Genomic DNA, 17,438 nt, shown 5'->3' with positions numbered 1-17,438 from the left:
AGCCCACCTCCACAAGACCACACCTACTCCAACAAGGCCTTACCTACTAATAGTACCATTCCCTTCGGGGGATGTTTTCTTTGAAACCACCACAACCACTTAAAAAAATTTATTCTTTCATATATTACATCCCAACTGCAGTTTCCCCTCCATCCTCTCCTCCCAGTCTCCTCCCACCTTACACCCCCCCCCAACCACTCCTCTTCCATTTCCCTTCAGAAGAGGGCAGGTCTCCCAGGGATATCAACCAAACATGGCATATCAAGTTGTAATAAGACTGCATGTTTTCCTTGTATTAAGGCTGGATGAAGCAACCCAGGTGGAGAAACAGAGTCCCAAAAGCAGTCAAAGGAGTCAGAGACAGCCTGTTCCCATTGTTAGGAGTCCCACAAAAACTCCAAGCTACACAACCATAACATATATGCAGAGGGCCTATGTCGGTCCCATGCATATTCCCTGGTCATTAGTTCTGTCTCTCTAACCCCTATGAGCCCTGGTTAGTTGATTTTTTTCGGTTTGTTTTGTGGAGTCCTTGACCAACTGTAATCCTTCCTTCCCCTCTTCCTCAAGATTCCCTGAGCTCTACCTAATGTTTGGCTTTGGGTCTCTGCAATTGCTCCCATCAGTTGCTGGATGAAGCATCTCTGATGGCAAATATGTTAGGCTCAGATCTACAAATATAGCAGAATATTACTAGGAATTATTTCATTGACTTTTTTTTTTTTTGACTAGTTGTATTTGATTCTATCCTAGGTCTCTGGGCTATCCACCCTCTGGGTCCTGGCACTTCAGACAGTGTCAGACATGGGTTCTCTCTTGTGGCATGGGTCTTAAGCTAGACCAGTCATTGGTTGGCCACTTGTGCAAGGTCTGCACCACCTATATCCCGGTACATCTTGCAGGGAGAATAAATTGTAGGCAGAAGGTTTTGTGGTTGGGTTATTATCCCAATCCCTCCACTTGAGGCCTTGCCTGGTTACAGAAGAAGACTGGTGTCCCGCATTACTAGGAGTCTTAGCTAGGGTCACCTTCGTAGATTCCTGGGAGTTTCCATTGCACTGGGTTTCTGTTTCACCCCTGAAATGCCCCCCAATGCAAGAGGAACTAAGGAGAGGGAAAGCAGAAGACAGTATGAAGCTTGTGAATCTAGGTCCTGGCCTGGAACTCCATCACCACTGGAAAGGGACACTTGGGGTAGAAATCTGCTGGAGACGTATTTAATTTGGTTTCTATTGGTTGGGTGTTATTTTCAGTACCTTTCTGGAAAGGTTTTGAAGACATATATAAGGATAGGTTAAAAGTAGGAATTAAACATTGTTGGCAGGTAGATGATTGAAGAATAAAGGGTGGCAGGTTGGCAGATTGTAAAGGAGGTGCCTGTTGTATATAGACTTGTCATTGGCTCAGTTTTGTCTGTTTACTCTGACTTTTGTGCCCTGTCAACTTCAGTTTTTCTGTCTGTGAAATAGGCACACTAAAATTATATAGTTCACAAGAGTCTGGTTTTCAGAATTGGCTTAAGAAAAGATGAGAATACTCTGTGAGGCACCTAAAGGACTATTCAGTTGTTGTAAAAGTACTGTAGTTTTGCATTGTGGAAATTTGTCATTTGAGATTCTTAACACATATGGTTATATTGTAAATGATTTTAATGCGCATTTCTCACTGTATGAATTTTGCTAGTGACATTACTGTTTATTTTAGATGTATATTATGGTAATGATGAAGACAAAAAGCAAATCTGAGTGATTTTTAAAATTTTAGTTGTTAATTACTGTTTTAGTTAGGGTTGTTATTGCTGTGAACATGACCACTACAGCTCTTAAATAGGAAAACATTTAATTAGGGCTGGCTTACAGTTTAGAGGTTTAGTTCATTATCGTCATGTTGGGAAATGGTGGCATGCAGGCAGTCATGGTGCTGGAAAAGTAGCTGAGAGTTCTACATCTTGATCAGCAGGCATAAGACGTGAGCTGAGATACATTGTGACTTGAGCATGTATGAGACCTCAGAGCCTACCTCCACAGTGACACACTTCCCAAAAGGCCACACCTACTCCAACAAAGACACACCTTCTAATATTGCCACTCCCTATGAGCTTATAGGGGCAATTAATTCAACACTACCACAATTACTGTGTGTGTGTGTGTGCCATGGCACATGTATGGCGGTTAAACTACAACTTTGTGTATAGTAGGTTCTCCTCTTTTTACATGGGTTCCAGCTACCTGCTAAGCCATCTTGTGAACATTTTTTTTTTTGTTGAAGAATAAAATGGATCAATGGCAGCAGAGAAAATTTCAACAGAGCATTTGGTCAACAATCTGCTAATGAGTATACAGTACAGTGGTGGTTCAATAAAGTTTGCAAAGGAATTGAGAGCCCTGAAGTTGAGGAGCAATGTGGCTGGCCATCAGAAGTTGACAATGATCTGTGGAAATCAATCATCAAAGGAGAAGTTGCCAGAAAACTCTATGGACCATTCATGATCACTTGACATTTGAAGCTAATTGGAAAGGCAGAAAAGCTTGGTAAATGGATTACTTATGAGCTGATTGAACATTTTTGAGAAAACTGTTTTGAATTAGTGTCTCTTATTCTTCACAACATTGACGAACCATTTCTTGATCAGATTGTGACATGTGACAGAAAAATGGATTAAATATGACAATTGCTGATGACCATCTCTGTGGTTGGACTAAGGAGAATCCAAAGTACACCCCAGAGCCAAACTTTCACATAAGAAGGTTGCAGTCATAGCTGGGTGGTCTGCTGCTAGTCTGAGCCACTACCAACTGAAATCTGGTTAAACCACTAGATCTGAGAAGCATGCTCAGCATATCCATGACATGTGCACCAAAAGCTGCAGCCCCACAGCGGGCATTGGTCAGTGTTCAGAAAGGGCCCACTTCTCCAGGACAAACCAGGACTACATGCTGCACAATCGGTGCTTCAGTAGTTGAATTCATTGAGCTTTAGACTTGCCGTATCCATCATAGTCACCATGTTCACTTGACCTCTTTCCAACTGACTACCACTTTCTCAAGAACCTTTTTACAACACAAAAGTACTTCTGTAACCCACAGAATGTGGAAATTGCTTTCTAAGAATTTGTCTGATCCCAAAGCATGGGTCTAAAGAAGTAAATAAAGTTATTTCTCATTGGCAAAAATATGTATTGCTTTGTAATGCTTCATATTTTGATTAATGGAATTGTGCTTTAAGCCTAGGTATAATTATTTAAAATTCACAATTCAAACCTGCAACAACTTTTGCACCAATGGAATATCTGATTCATTGTTGAAGGAAGTGTTAGTTCCAAGAGGCCCAGGAATAAGCCTTCAGGGATGCTTAACAGAAGAAGGAACAGTTTGTAGGAAACAAATAACCTCAACATGAAGGCAGTGTGTACTAGTGACAGTCATGAAGCTTGATTCTAGAAGGCAGGAAAGATACAGAGAAGTAATTGAAAAGAACTTTACCAGTGAGGTATTTGAGGCTTATCTTTTTTTTTTTTTTTTTTTTTTTTCCGAGACAGGGTTTCTCTGTGTAGCTTTGGAACCTATCCTGGCACTCACTCTGGAGACCAGGCTGGCCTCGAACTCACTGAGATCCGCCTGCCTCTGCCTCCCGAGTGCTGGAATTAAAGGCGTGCACCACCAACACCCGGCTATGCAAAGAGTTTTTTGAGGGTGCAAATAAAACGATATTTTAAGAAAGTGAACACTATTACCTAAAAGACCATTTGGTGTCTTGTTTTTCACAATGAGAGTCCCAGGCAGACACTGACATGTCTCCACCTATATTGGTGCACTGACAGAAGCAATGTCCTTGCTTCATGATCAATCTTTATATTTGCATACAGTTCTGGGGAAAGTTCAGAGTTCTACTGTATAGGAAAGGGGGCCAGTATCTTCCACCTGTCAGAGAAGACTTCTTTATTTTGTTTGGAAATTTCCTATGAAGCTCAGGATGGCCTTAAATTCTCAGTCTTCCTGTCTCAGCCTCCTGAATGCTGGGATTATAGAAATGTACAACTATGCCCTTCCTTATAAGGATGCCAATTATTTGGTTTAGAGTTAGATTTAGTGCCCACTCCAGATCTAGGGTGATTTCATCCAGATTCCTTTACTAAGGATTTATAAAGACCCTGTTTCTAATGAAGATTATATTCATAGACTCTGAGCTTTAGGAATTAGACCTGTCTTTTAAGGATATAGTTCTTTACAGTGTTACTGTGTGCATGCAACTCGGCCTCATTTAACTCTAAGTGATGAATGAAGGTCAATACTCCTGCCTCCTCCCAGATGGCCAGATTACAGGTATGTGCCACTATGCCTGGTGAGGTACTTTATTTTTAATGAATCAATTTGAAACTTTAGTTTTGGACTCTATCTGAAAATTCTTGAGTCTTGGCTACTGGGTTGTGGCCCAGATAAGGAAGTAAGAAAAGAGAGAAGTAGAAACAAAGATGTGAGTCATGGTAATTCCTGTGTGGTGCTTGGATAGATGAGGGCCGTGAAATGTACTGTAACTATAAGCTGAGTGTAAAAATTCAGACCAAAACTGAACAAAATTGACATTTCTTTTGGAATAACTCACTATGTTCATTTGGCTACCTGTTTTTGAAATCTCTGCCAATATTTTTGTCAAGTATGTAATTCAAGTTCCAAGTGAAATAATTTGTTTTAGTAAATGGCTTTAACAAGATTCTTTTAAGCTGAATTCACTTACTAACTCATTGTTTCCATGTATTCTATATCATATAAGATGACATTGTATATGTAGACAGAATGAATTAGTCTTTGTGCTTATGAGATAAAAAAAAAACCTATGCAATAATTAGTTAGAATGTCGTTAGATATATTGTAGGATCAAAAATCATGACCTGAAGTGCTCTGAGTTCAGAAGGTCAGATCACTGTCATACATACACACAGTTATCTTTAGTTCTTTTGGTACAGGTGGTAGGATTGGAAACAACACTGAGCTATTGGCAGCTTGCGTGTGGTCATTTTCCCCACCCCATTTCTAGCTTCTTTGGATGTCTCTTGGCTTTTTACTGGCCACTGTTTAATGCCTTGAAGTGAGTACATTCATTTTATTTCAAGCCCTTGTAAATGCTGTTTCTTTGCCTACACTACCTTCTAGTCTTTTCTTCTGCTGGCTTACCCTTTAGATTTGAGGCACTCTTGGTTTTGAACATTTTAGCTTGTATGTCTTTTTTCAGGCACAACTTTGCTAACTCCTTAAGAAGAGTATCTTCCCCATTATATTAAGTCACATTGCATAGCTTAGTTTATAAGTAATTTGGGAAATAGAAAATGTGGCTGTTTTGTTACTGTGTCTAAGTGAGTCATTGCTGCTTAATAACTATGTATTGATTGAATGTATATAAGCATTATTTGTGCATCTTGTATCCTGTGTTTAATATATTTATTTTTTCATTTAAGTCAAATGTCGTTTTTTCTCCCTTTGAAGAATTTAGCCGAATTGGAAGCATTATGTACTCGTCTCTACGTAGGGACTGATCTCACAGAAAGAATAGAGGCTGAGAAAGCACTCTTGGAACTGATTGACAGCCCAGAATGTCTCAGCAAGTGTCAACTTTTATTAGAACAAGGAACAGTAAGTATGTAATGAGTGATTAACCATGAAAGGCCAGTGTTGATGGTAACAACAGTGGTTAGCACTGATACTCATAGCTTTTGCCACATCTTTTTATTGTAATTTCCTTTCAGAGGGGTTAAGCAGGAAAGAACTAGAAAGCCAGGGAAACAAACATAGGAATCAGCCATAAAGTAGAAATAGGAATGTGTTAAAATAGTTTCTTGGTTCTTCTTGGCCTGCTTCTATGTCACATTATATGTGTTTATTTTAGCAGTGCTGAGGAATGAACCAAGGCCTTTTACTTGCTAGGCAAGCTTTCTATTGGCAACTTACATCCCCAACCCTAACAAGTATATTTCAGAAATAACTTTAAAAAAATCCAAATGTTGTAGTTAGGTAGGTTATGTTAAACTCTAGAAAAATCAGAGTGCTCACTGCTTCTTCACTTCTTTATTCTAGACAGAGAGAGAGAGTCAGAGAGAGAGAGAGAGACAGAGAGAGAGAGTCAGAGAGAGAAAGAGAGAGAGAGAGAGAGAGAGAGAGAGAGAGAGAGAGAGAGAGGAGATTGAGAGTGAACCCAAGCATGAAACATTACCAAGTGCTGTACTCTACTGCTTACTTGACCTATGTACATGAATTAAAGTAGTTCATTGTTTAGTTAGAGAGTCACAGATCTGTAAGAGGTATGAAATCATATGGAGAATATCACAGAGACTTATGTTTTACAGAAAAGGTAACAGACTTTCCATAAAAGGCCTTGTAGTAGTTTAGGCTTTGTGAGCCAAAATATTTTATGAGTATATCTATAATAATAAAGGAAAAAATAATCAAAGTTTTGTTGGTAAAATTCAAAATATAATCACTGAATATAGTTTTTTATGTATACAGGTTGGATGATAAAATATTGGGGATTGATTGGAGTTTAAAAGTTGGTGTTTCAAAAAAAGTTGGTGTTTCCTGTTATTAGACTTGATTATAGATTTCATAGTTCCTATATTCATGCAGATTTATAATGAAATGATAACATTTTTTTTTTCTTTCATTAGACACGATCTTGCTATGTGAGAAACTTGGCTGACCTGGAACTCTCTGTGTAGAACAGGCCGGCCTTGAATTCACAGTGATTCACCTGTTTTTGCCCTTAAAGTGCTGGTATTAAAGGTGTACACTGTCATGATGGCTAAAATTTACACCTTTGAAAATATCTTCACTAACCTAGATGCTGCCAAACATTATTTCAGTGCTTTGGCGTCTGATCTGCATCATGCATGCTTTCACTTAGAGGGCATTTCTGTGCTTCTATTAAATCCTCTTGAGATTTGCCATTTTTCTTGTCATTGTGTTGCAAATTAATAATTTCCAATTAAAAATTTTGTAGAAGGTCCTCAGTTGCACAGCAAATATGGAAATTTTCATTATACTTGTCAGTATCAAAACATGCTACTGGGACTGTAGTTGGAGATTAGAATAAGTGTAAGAGTGGAGCTTTCACTACTTGTTTTAGCTTTTCTCAGTGTGGGAATGTGTGGAGTAGCCTGGAGTCCTTGTGACTCCCACAGTGTTAATTGTTGCCTGAGTTACTTGAGTGTCCCTCATCCTGCCATCCCCTGTACAAGTGTATACCCTTCATTTAGGCACTAGGTTAGACTCATTGAGAGAACAAGTTTGTTGTATAAACTAATTTCTAATGCCATTTAATAGTGAAAACTCTCAGACCTGAACTTAAGAAAAAAAAGAAAGAAAGAAATCTAATTTAACTCTGGCAGGCTATTAGTCTACTTTGTTGGGGGCAAGTCAGGGTATTCAGCGTCTTGATCTGGCAGAAATCTATACAGTGGGAGATGAGCTCACAAAAGTAAATGAGCACTCCTGATTCATTAAGTTAGAAGAGATTCAAATATTCACTCCAGAATAAATGCTAATATTAAAGTGAATGATACAGGCTTCAAAATAGTCATCATCATCATCATCATTATTATTATTTACAAGCCTTGTGAAATTGACCAGCTAAGCCCCTCTCTGCTTCATACACAGTTGTCACAAGTGTGTGGTTTGTATTTAATTAATGCTTCCTCAGTTCTTTTGAAAATATCTGGCCTATAGTTCCACAGATTCTTCATAAAAGGTAGCAGTTCTTTAATTGCTTCCCATTCTTCCTTGACTTCTAGAATAAGTAGATGGCAAATGTCAGTAGCATTAATGACATGAACAAATTATTAAGTACCCCCAACCCATTCACTTAAAGCTAATGATAAACTTTGCAGTTTGCTTGCCTTGTCTTTAAATTGACTTCTCATGTTGCTTTAGCGTCCTCATCTGAGCATTTTTTCTCATGGAAAGGCTAGGGAAGTTTATTTTCTCTAAACATAACTTCAGCTGCTGCAGTAAAATAATGGTGATTAACTCATCATTACTAAATAGCTTCCTTTACTTGAATTAAATAATGAACCATTTGTAAACTTTTTGTTTTTGGAGACAGGGTTTCACTATGTATCCCTGGCTGTCCTGGTACTCACTCTGTAGGCCAGGCTAGCCTCAAACTCACAGAGGTCCACCTACCTCTGCTTCCTGAGGGCTGGGATTAAAGGTGTACACCCCACTGCCTGGCTGCCACTTGTAAACTTAATTTTGGTTTGTAGCCTCATTTTTTACTCCCCCCCCTCTTTTTTAAAGAAACTGCTACTCTGACATAGTCTGTTTTAAATTTCAGAAAGACTACTGACTTTAAGTTGGAAATATTGTTATGAGTGTTTAGTTTGAAATTGTTGGCATATATTCTTTTAGGACATGGTAACTGTAGCATCATTGGAAAAAGCTCACTGACCTGCCACTAATTTAACACTATCCCTTAAGAGTTAAACATTTAAAGGCTACTTTTTTTCTTCTTTGACATGGTAGATATACATTGATATAGTGAAAGGTATGTCTCATGTTGGCTCAGTTCCTGAGACACTCTGAAGACTAGAGTTGTATCACTGAAATTTGTGGCACATGTGCAGCGGCCAGATCTGAGCATACATGGGGTCAGTTTTAGCTGCTAACACCTGCTATTACAGGTGTGGCTCCAGGTGTGTTTGGTGTATAATAGCACAGAGTGTGCAAAAGTGCTAGGCCATGTTAAGAGTGTTTATTTGAACTTGTTCAGATGTTTATTTCTCCCATTTACTTGATGCTGTTGAGATGGTTTTGTACACATCTTCAGCTAATGATATTTATGAGAGATTGTGTGCACTCATGGGTCTACACAGTGTATTTCAAGTACATGTATTTTATTTATAAATATGCTACTTTGGAGAACTCAAAAATGACTGTTTCTGCTTAAAAAAAATTTCTTATTTTGACCATTTTATTTTTGTGATGATAATAAAAATTACTGTTCTTTACAGACATCCTATGCTCAGCTCCTTGCAGCAACATGTCTTTCAAAACTTGTTACCCGAATCAGTCCTTTACCTATAGAACAGAGGATAGATATCAGTAAGTGATTCATTAATTTTTTTTTGACAAATTATATCTTAAAAATGAAAATTTCCTTTTAAATTTGCTAAGCTTTTATTAGGCTTGTGATTTAGTTTTATTATTTTAAGATGGGTAGTTAAGTCTTATTCATATAGTGATGATCATGGGATAGATAAGGCAATATATAATTATAAAATTTGTTAATTTAATAGTTATATTTTGTTTATGTGGTATTTGTTAAGATTTTCACCATTATACTTTATCCTCCAAATAAGTTAATGAATTATCTGTATTTTACAAATGAGTAAACTGGATATGATGGGTTCTGACTGCCTCAGGATCACATAACCAGAAAATAGAGTTTTCATTCAAATCCCCTAAATCTGCATAGAGTCCATGCTCTTCATTGCTAGGCAACTGAATACCCAGAAAGAAACCAGCTCTACAATATTGCTCAGGTAGTTACAACAGAATCAGTTTGGATATGTTTAAAACCAACAGCTGATTCCTACCTATAGTAAGAAAAACATTGATACTGTAGAATAGCTATTTATATGTTTTGGGAGTAATACACTTCACATTTTTATATATGTGTGAACTTGCATTTCATATGGACAAACTTAATAATTGGGTTATGAGATTACTCTTTCATTGTAATAGAAATAGATTAATGTCTCATTTCTGTTCTTCAGACTCAAAGTTAATATTGTTTATATTTCTATATTAGAAAATGAAGATATCTGATGTATTACAAATCTTTAAGATCAAAATTCACTGGTCAGAACCACACAGTGATATAGTTTGCCTCATTTCTTCAGTATGCAGAAGTTCTACACTTGAGAGCAAAAGAGATGCATTTGCATCTTTAAAAACAGTGGTTCAAACAATGTAAGCCTTAGTCATGAAACTTAGGATATATTTTAAATAGACTTAATTGTTTTTGAGCACTTCTGGGTTCTTAGCAAAACTGAACAGAAACTGTAGATAGAGTGCCCTTTTACTCCCTGTTTCCACTCATGGATAGCCTCCCCTATTATCAACATGGGGATAGTGTATCCTAGAGTTGGGCAATATACAATGGCATGTGTCTGCTATTATAATAGTGTATGAAGTAGCCACACTACCCTAAAAATCCTGTGCTCTGCTGGTTCTTCCCTCCTTACCTCAACCCCCAGTCTTTGAATAGCCTCCACTGCTTGCCTTTTCCAGGCTCGCACATTGTGAGAATCATACAGTATGTAGCTTTCTCAGATTTCCTCTTTCATTTATAATAACAATGTGTGCCTATGGTTCTTCTATATCTTCTCATGATGACTCAATAATCTTGTTTCTCTTTAGTTATGAATAATAATTCTTCATAGTCTGAATGTACCTAAGTGATGGTTGTTTCTAAGTGAGTAAAGTTGCTCTAGACAACCATAAGAAGGTGTACATGGTGGCTTATAATTCTAACACATGGGAGACTGAGGTAGGAGATTCCCACATTTGAGGCCAGCCTTGGCTAAATTGTGAGTTTAAGGGTATCCTGTGCTACACAGCAGGGCCTTTTTTGGGGAGTGGGATGGAAGAGGAGCACACAGAATAAATGAGACCTGAAGCAATTGAGAGAAGACCTTGCTTTGTTCCTGATCCTGATCTTGGTGGAAAGCTTTTTTAAATTTTTCATTAAATATGATGTCATTGTAGTTTTTATTTTCCAGGAGTGTTCTAAATCAACTTGAGAAAGTTTTTCTTTATTCTTAGTTGAGGTTTTTGTTTCTTTTTAGACAGGGTTTCTCTGTGTAGCATGGCCATCCTTGAACTTGCTCTGTAGACCAGGCTGGCCTCGAACTCAGAGATCTGCCTGCTCTGCCTCACGAGTGCCGGGATTAAAGGCGTGCTCCTCCACTGCCTGGCTCTTGGTTGAGGGTTGTTTTTTTTAATTATAAATGGATATTGCATTTGTTAAATGCTTTTCTTGTATCTGTTGATTTTTATTCTGTAGACTGTTGATGATTTTATATGTTGAGCCAGACTTGCATACCTAAGATAAATCCTGCTTTGTCCTGCTTCTTTAATTCTTTATACATTTCTGGTTTCTACTTGCTGAAATGTTGAGAATTTTTATAACTCTGTTCAGGAGAGATACTTGGCTTCTAGTTTTGTGTTCTTTCAATGTTTTCAGTTTGTACATTAAGATAATTTGGGGGGCAGGGAATGTAGTCAGAGTTGGAATGCTTGCCTTGCATGAGTGAGGGCCTAGGATTCATTCCTAGATATGCAATAAAACAAAAGAAATAAAAGAAACTAATTTTGAACTAAAATAAGTTTGGTAGGTTTTTCTCTCTTCCTTTTTTTTTTTTTTTTTTTTAAGACAGGGAGCCTGTCCTGGAACTTACTCTGTAAACCAAGCTGGCCTCCAACTCACAGATCTGCCTTGCTTGCCTCTGCCTCCTGAGTGCTGGGATTAAAAACATGCACCATCACCACCTGGCTGTTTGCTGTGCTCTCTTCATTTTCTATTGGCAGGTATTGCCTAAATTTTGGTAGTATTCACTAGTAGATTCTTCTGGGTCTGGTGTTTTGGCTTTGGAAGATTATTGTATTTTGCTGTTGTGTTTCTATAACCAGAAACATGAGAGGATGACTTAAAGGAGGGTGGCTTAATTTGGCTCATGGTTCCAGAGTCTTCATTTCATGGTTGTTTGGCCCCATGTGCTTCAGCATAGTTGGCAGTGGGGGCTGTGACAAAGGCTGGTGGTCTTTATTTCCTTGTGGTTGAGGAGGGAGGGGGAGAAGAATAATGCCAGCACTCACCTGGCTTTCTCCTCTTACCCTTTTTGTTCTGTTAAGGTCTCAAGTACATAGAATGATGGTGCTGCCCATATCCATGGTAGTTCTTCCTCCCTTGGTTAATCCTCTCTGGAAACCCTGTTATAAACACACCCAGAGGTGTGTTTCACCAGTCTGAGCTGATTCCAAATCAGTCAAGTTGACAATGAAAATTTTCAGTTTGTACTTAGTAATTACTGAATACATTTCTTTATTAGTTACAAACATTCAGATTATCTATTTAACTTGTATTTTAAAAATAGAAACCTTTTTAGAGTAAGGGATGCAGATATTAACTTACAGTGATTTAACTACTGATTTTTTTTTTTTTTCCCCCACCAGGGTTTCCCTGTCAGAGACAGGGTTTCTCTGTATTGCTTTGGAGCCTATCCTGGCACTTGCTCTGGAGACTAGGCTGGCCTCGAACTCACATTGATCAGCCTGCCTCTGCCTCTTGAGTGCTGGGATTAAAGGCGAGCCACCATCGCCCGGTGACTACTGATTTTTTAAATAATACTTTGATTCTATGTAAACGATACTTCAGAATGTTAATTTTGATTTTTCTTGTGTTGGTGATTTGAGGTACCACACTCTTGTGATGTTAGACAGTGGCAGTAAGCTGTAGCTTTTTGTTATCTACAAGGGTAAACAACTGATAGTCTATACTGTGTTGCTACACTATACTTGTAGTTAGATGTAGTAAGTGCATTTTCAATTTACAGTTTATTGGGATTTTACTTTATTAACAGTTGAGCAAGGTTGGGATATAGTTCAGTTAGTAGAGTTCCTGCATAATATACATAGGCCCTATGTTCAGTCATCATCACTACACAAACTGGGCGAGGTGGTGCAAGGCTGTAATCCCAGGACTTGGAAGGTAGAGAGGCAGGAGAATCAGAAATGGAGGGTCATCCTTGACAGCATAGCAAATTCAAAGCCAGCCTGGGACACTTGAGACTCTGTTTCTCTCATACACATACAAAAAGTCTTACACACATACAAAAAGTTGAGCAGCATTTGTACTCTTAAATAAAAATGATGAATGAAATTTGGGGAGAAAAGAAAATTTCACATAAGAAATGATGAATTTTCTTTTAGTTTCTTTAGTTTCTGTCAGTTGATTAGAATTTTTGTCATGATGTGATATATATAATTACAGACATGTGAGTTAAAATAAAAAAAATGTAGAATGGACAAGCATTGCTTTTTCAGATCAGTGTAATCCTCAGTCTTGGACAATCCACTTCTGTAACTTCATTATTTCTTCATAGATGCTGTTGCTGGTTTCTGTGCTCACCACACTTGTTTCTGCCACCACTTGTGTAATTAGCAATGGCTTTTTATTGATTTTCAGTCAGATGCCATTTGCCTAGCTTAGTACTGAAGTACCTTCATGAGCTTGTCACTGAGGAGTCATCCTTGTTTAGGTGGCTTTATATCTCCATCAATACCATCCAGTTTCTTGTGTCAGAAGGTCTTCCTCTCATACCAACTTCTACCTCAGTGCCTGTTCCTATGTGGTTTCCCTGGACTGGAATGCTATCCTTTTCATCTTCAGACAAATATGTAGTTTAGGTTTGCTTCCTTTTATAAGTTAGTCCTCTTTTCTTCCTTCCGTTCTTTCTTTTTTTCAGCTTACCGAAGCAAATACGTACTACATCATAAAACACAGTTCAGTTGATTCTGCTATGCTGTGTTTTCAGCATAGCAGAATCACTCAGTTACAACCCTTTAGTAAAGAGCTTAATTTTAGTATATTTATGGTTGTATGAACAGTCTCTAACATTTGGTGTAAGAACATTTTCATTATCCTAGAAAAATCATTTGGAGGCTGTCTGCCCCACCCCAATATGCTTTCTGCTGCCCATAGACTGACATTTTTGTAGCTGTTACATTGAAATTGGATCATAGTGTTTGTAGTTCTTTTGCACATACATGGTACCTTTCACTAAGCAAATTAGTGAGTTTCATCATGTGTGTCACATTACTATGTCATTCCTCTTTATTTAGTTTCCTTGTGTATATGTGGCTTTTAAAACATGTTTACTACTAGTTGATGAGCTTGTTGGCCACTTGAGTTTCACAACTTTTTGGTCACTGAAAGGATTCAGGCATTATGCTGGCCTGTCCCTGTTACCTGGCAGAATGCACTCAGGCAGTACTCTGATCAACCCAGGGTTCCATGAGTACTAAGTCTGCACGCAGGTATAAAGGACCCCTTTAAAAGACAGACCCCTGCCCACTACTTTCTCTCTTACCCTCTTCCTTTCTCTCTCTCTCTCTCTCCTCTCTCTCTCTCTCTCTCTCTCTTTCTCTCTCTCTCTCTCTCTCTTTCTCCCCTCTCTTTCTTTCTCTCTCCTCTCCCCCTCTTGTTCTTTCCTCCTTCTTAATAAGCTCCGTGGTTAATATTTGTGTTCCATCGTGCCTTTAACTTAAACAAAAGAACAACAGTCACCATAAGCAGTTATACTTGGAACATTCACTTATGAGCATTTTCATGGTTCAGTTTTTCCCATTTTTTCTATGTAGTCCCTAGGAATGAAGTTACTGAGTTATAAGGTAAGTTTGTGCAAATTTCTAAGACGTTCCCCAACTGTTTTCCTAAGTGCCTGCAGTCTTAACAGCATATAAAGGTTCTGGTTGTCCCCACCTCCACCTTTTAATTCTTTTTTTTCCGTTTATGTGTGCAAGTGATTTGCTCCAGAGCCTCCATAATTCCTAATACTTACTTATTCATAATTTTCAGTCTTTTGTTCTTGAATTTTCACGAACAGTAGATCCTAAGTTCCTCCAGGCAGAGATGATCACTCATTTCTTAAGGTGTTGTGTTTGGAGTGTTTCCAATGAAGCATTTTAGTTGGGTAGCTTGTGGTTGACTTTGTTGTGTTAACTCTTTTTTGAGCATTACTTTCATGTTTAAAAAAAAATACTGACTGTCACTATCGTAAGCTACTTTATTTTTATGTCCCTTAACCAAGATCAAATTTTCAAAAAATGATTATAGACTTTATCCTCACAATAAACATTTGTTGATTTATTTAATTGTTTCAAGCTGTTGAGGACTAAGCACCCTGCCTCCTGCATGTGAGGCAAGCACTCTACCACTGAACCGTGTCCCCATCCTGGCCTACTCAGTTCCTCTGGAACATGGTGTATGAATTTCTAAAAGTGACTTGCTACACAATGCCACATGGGGCTTATGAGACAAGGGAGGTTATGGGATCAATTTTGTCAGATAGGTTGTTTTGTTTTGGTTTGGTTTTGGATAGAATTCTCATAAATGTTTGATAGAGTTGTGCAGATCAGGTGATTTAGAAACACCTTCAAGGTACAGCAAATGTGCACTTTTGTCTTGAAAAGATGTGAAGTTTGTAGGACTCAGTAAAGTTGCAGTTTGTGAGGTCCTGTAAAGTGATGATAGTATGGAAAATGACAGTGCCAGATAAGGATGGGTATAGTGGATAACAGGGATAATGAAATCCAGTGGTTAGTAGACATCTGACACATATACATTCTTGTATTTTATTATATTGAACTACCTATGTATTTTTGTGCCCCTTAAACAGCTTGGTTCATTTGCCTTGCAGTTTTCTGCATTTACCTATCAGGTTTTTTTGCATGTGGCATCTACAAATAGAAAAATGACAATCATATCCTACTAAAATTACCCCAAGATTTATCAGAATGTAGAGGAATAAGTTCATGTATTTCAAAGAAGTTTTATAGCGTCTACTGTATAATAAGTACACATTTTGAAGATAGGGATCAGCTCGTTTATCAAAGAGCATGCCATTGCCTCCCTTTTCTTTTCTTCACAAGATTCACATTATATGTCTCAGAAGTCCAAGTGGTCACTGATACTGTCTTTTATAGGAAACTACATTCTGAATTATGTGGCATCACAACCTAAGCTGGCTCCCTTTGTCATTCAAGCTCTTATTCAAGTCATTGCTAAACTCACTAAGTTGGGGTGGTTTGAAGTTCAGAAAGACGAGTTTGTTTTCCGAGACATTATTGCCGATGTAAAGAGATTCCTTCAGGTAAGGCACTGGCTGTCAACCATTACAGTGTTACTACTTGCTTTGGTTGTTTAAAATACTGATTAGAGCTACTGGGTTCTCTTTGTAGTACCAAAGTACTACAAAGTACTTTGTAGTCATTTATTATTTGTGATTTGGAACCTTCATTATTTATTGTCAGTTAAAAATCATGCTATACTTGAAGAATGAAAATAATCATTGTTTCTAAATTTAAAATGTACTATTTATAACATGTTTGTGTATCATATACAAACAACTATATATGCATAATGCTTTTTTGGGTTTTTCATGACAGGGTTCCTCTGTGTAGCCCTGGCTGTCCTGGAACTCACTATGTAGAACAGACTGGCCCCAAACTCAGAGATCCACCTGCCTCTGCCTTTTGAGTACTGGTGTAAAGGAGGCATATGTTACCACCACCTGGCTTATAATGATAATCACTTAGTTCTCATAAGAGTCCTAGGAAGTGGGTTTCATTGTACAAATGAAAAAAACTTCGATTTAGTAAAGCATAACTAGTTCTCTGACAAGTCTTTTGACAGCTTGTTTTTTTATCCCACACTACATCAACTATAATATTTTTCTGAGGAATGTTTTCAAGTGAATCACTGAATCATAGCACATGATGTAAATATAAGTAATAGGTAAATCATATATTTCATCCCTGATTTATACCAGTTCAGATATTTAGAGTATAAGAAAGAACAGGAACTTCTAAGAGATTGTTCACTTACTATTCACATGGTAGTTACAGGTTTTGAGATAATAAACTAATCAGGAATCTGTCCTTGGTTCCTATTTGCCTCATTCTTAAAATAATTAGATATTTAGTGATACATGTTTTTTTTTTAATTCTTTTATTGCTACTCATATTTACATATCCATCCCCCATATTCCTTCGCCCTCCCATCCTCCCATGTTCCCCACCATCACCACCCCCAACTCCTCCCCAGCGATAGTGAGGCCCTCCATCAGGGACCTTAAAAATCTGTCATATCATTTGGGGGAGGGCCTAGGCCCTCCTTACTGTATCTGGGCTGCAGTAGTATCCCTCCATAGGGAATGGACTCCCAAAGTCCATTTGTGCTCTAGTGTTAAAGACTGGCTCCACTGTTAGAGGTCCCTTAGACTGTCTTGGCCTCCTAGCTGGCACCCACATTCAGAGGGCTTGGTTTGGTCCAGTGATACATGTTTTTTATACTTGTGCTATTTTTAATTTAACAGCAGTTAACTTTAGTTGGTGTTAAGTTTAAGAGTTCTTGGGCTGGAAAGATGGTTCAGTGGTAAAAGTGCTTGCTGTGCCAAGTCTGATGATCAGGGTTTGAATCCCTGGAACCCATGTAAAAGCTGGAGCTCAAGCCCCTATGATTCCAGGTGTTTAAAATGAAAAAAGGAAAGAAAAGTTTTCAGACTGTCAGTTGATTAGAGAGCCACACTATGCAACTTTGTTGAGCTAATATACACAGAGCAGCCATGACTCAGTGAATAGGAGATTAGGAGGTCCACAAAGAATTAAAAT

General features: G+C 38.0%; 1 protein-coding gene across 3 annotated transcripts in view; it reads left to right on the top strand.

Annotated features, from left to right (window-relative positions):
* LOC100762081 (ran-binding protein 17) overlaps window positions 1-17,438 on the top strand; it is a 276,621-nt gene that overhangs the window by 3,430 nt on the left and 255,753 nt on the right. For all 3 annotated transcript variants that reach the window (XM_027425205.2, XM_027425204.2, XM_027425203.2), the window contains exons 2-4: window positions 5,481-5,627; window positions 8,996-9,086; window positions 15,753-15,919. In XM_027425205.2, coding sequence (XP_027281006.1) covers window positions 5,481-5,627; window positions 8,996-9,086; window positions 15,753-15,919 — 405 coding nt within the window. The remainder of the gene's footprint in view (window positions 1-5,480; window positions 5,628-8,995; window positions 9,087-15,752; window positions 15,920-17,438) is intronic.

Source organism: Cricetulus griseus, chromosome 7 (genome assembly GCF_003668045.3).
Source record: "Cricetulus griseus strain 17A/GY chromosome 7, alternate assembly CriGri-PICRH-1.0, whole genome shotgun sequence".
NCBI lineage: Eukaryota > Metazoa > Chordata > Mammalia > Rodentia > Cricetidae > Cricetulus > Cricetulus griseus.
The sequence above is the reverse complement of the archived record's forward strand: the minus strand, read 5'-3'. Positions and strand labels throughout refer to the sequence as shown.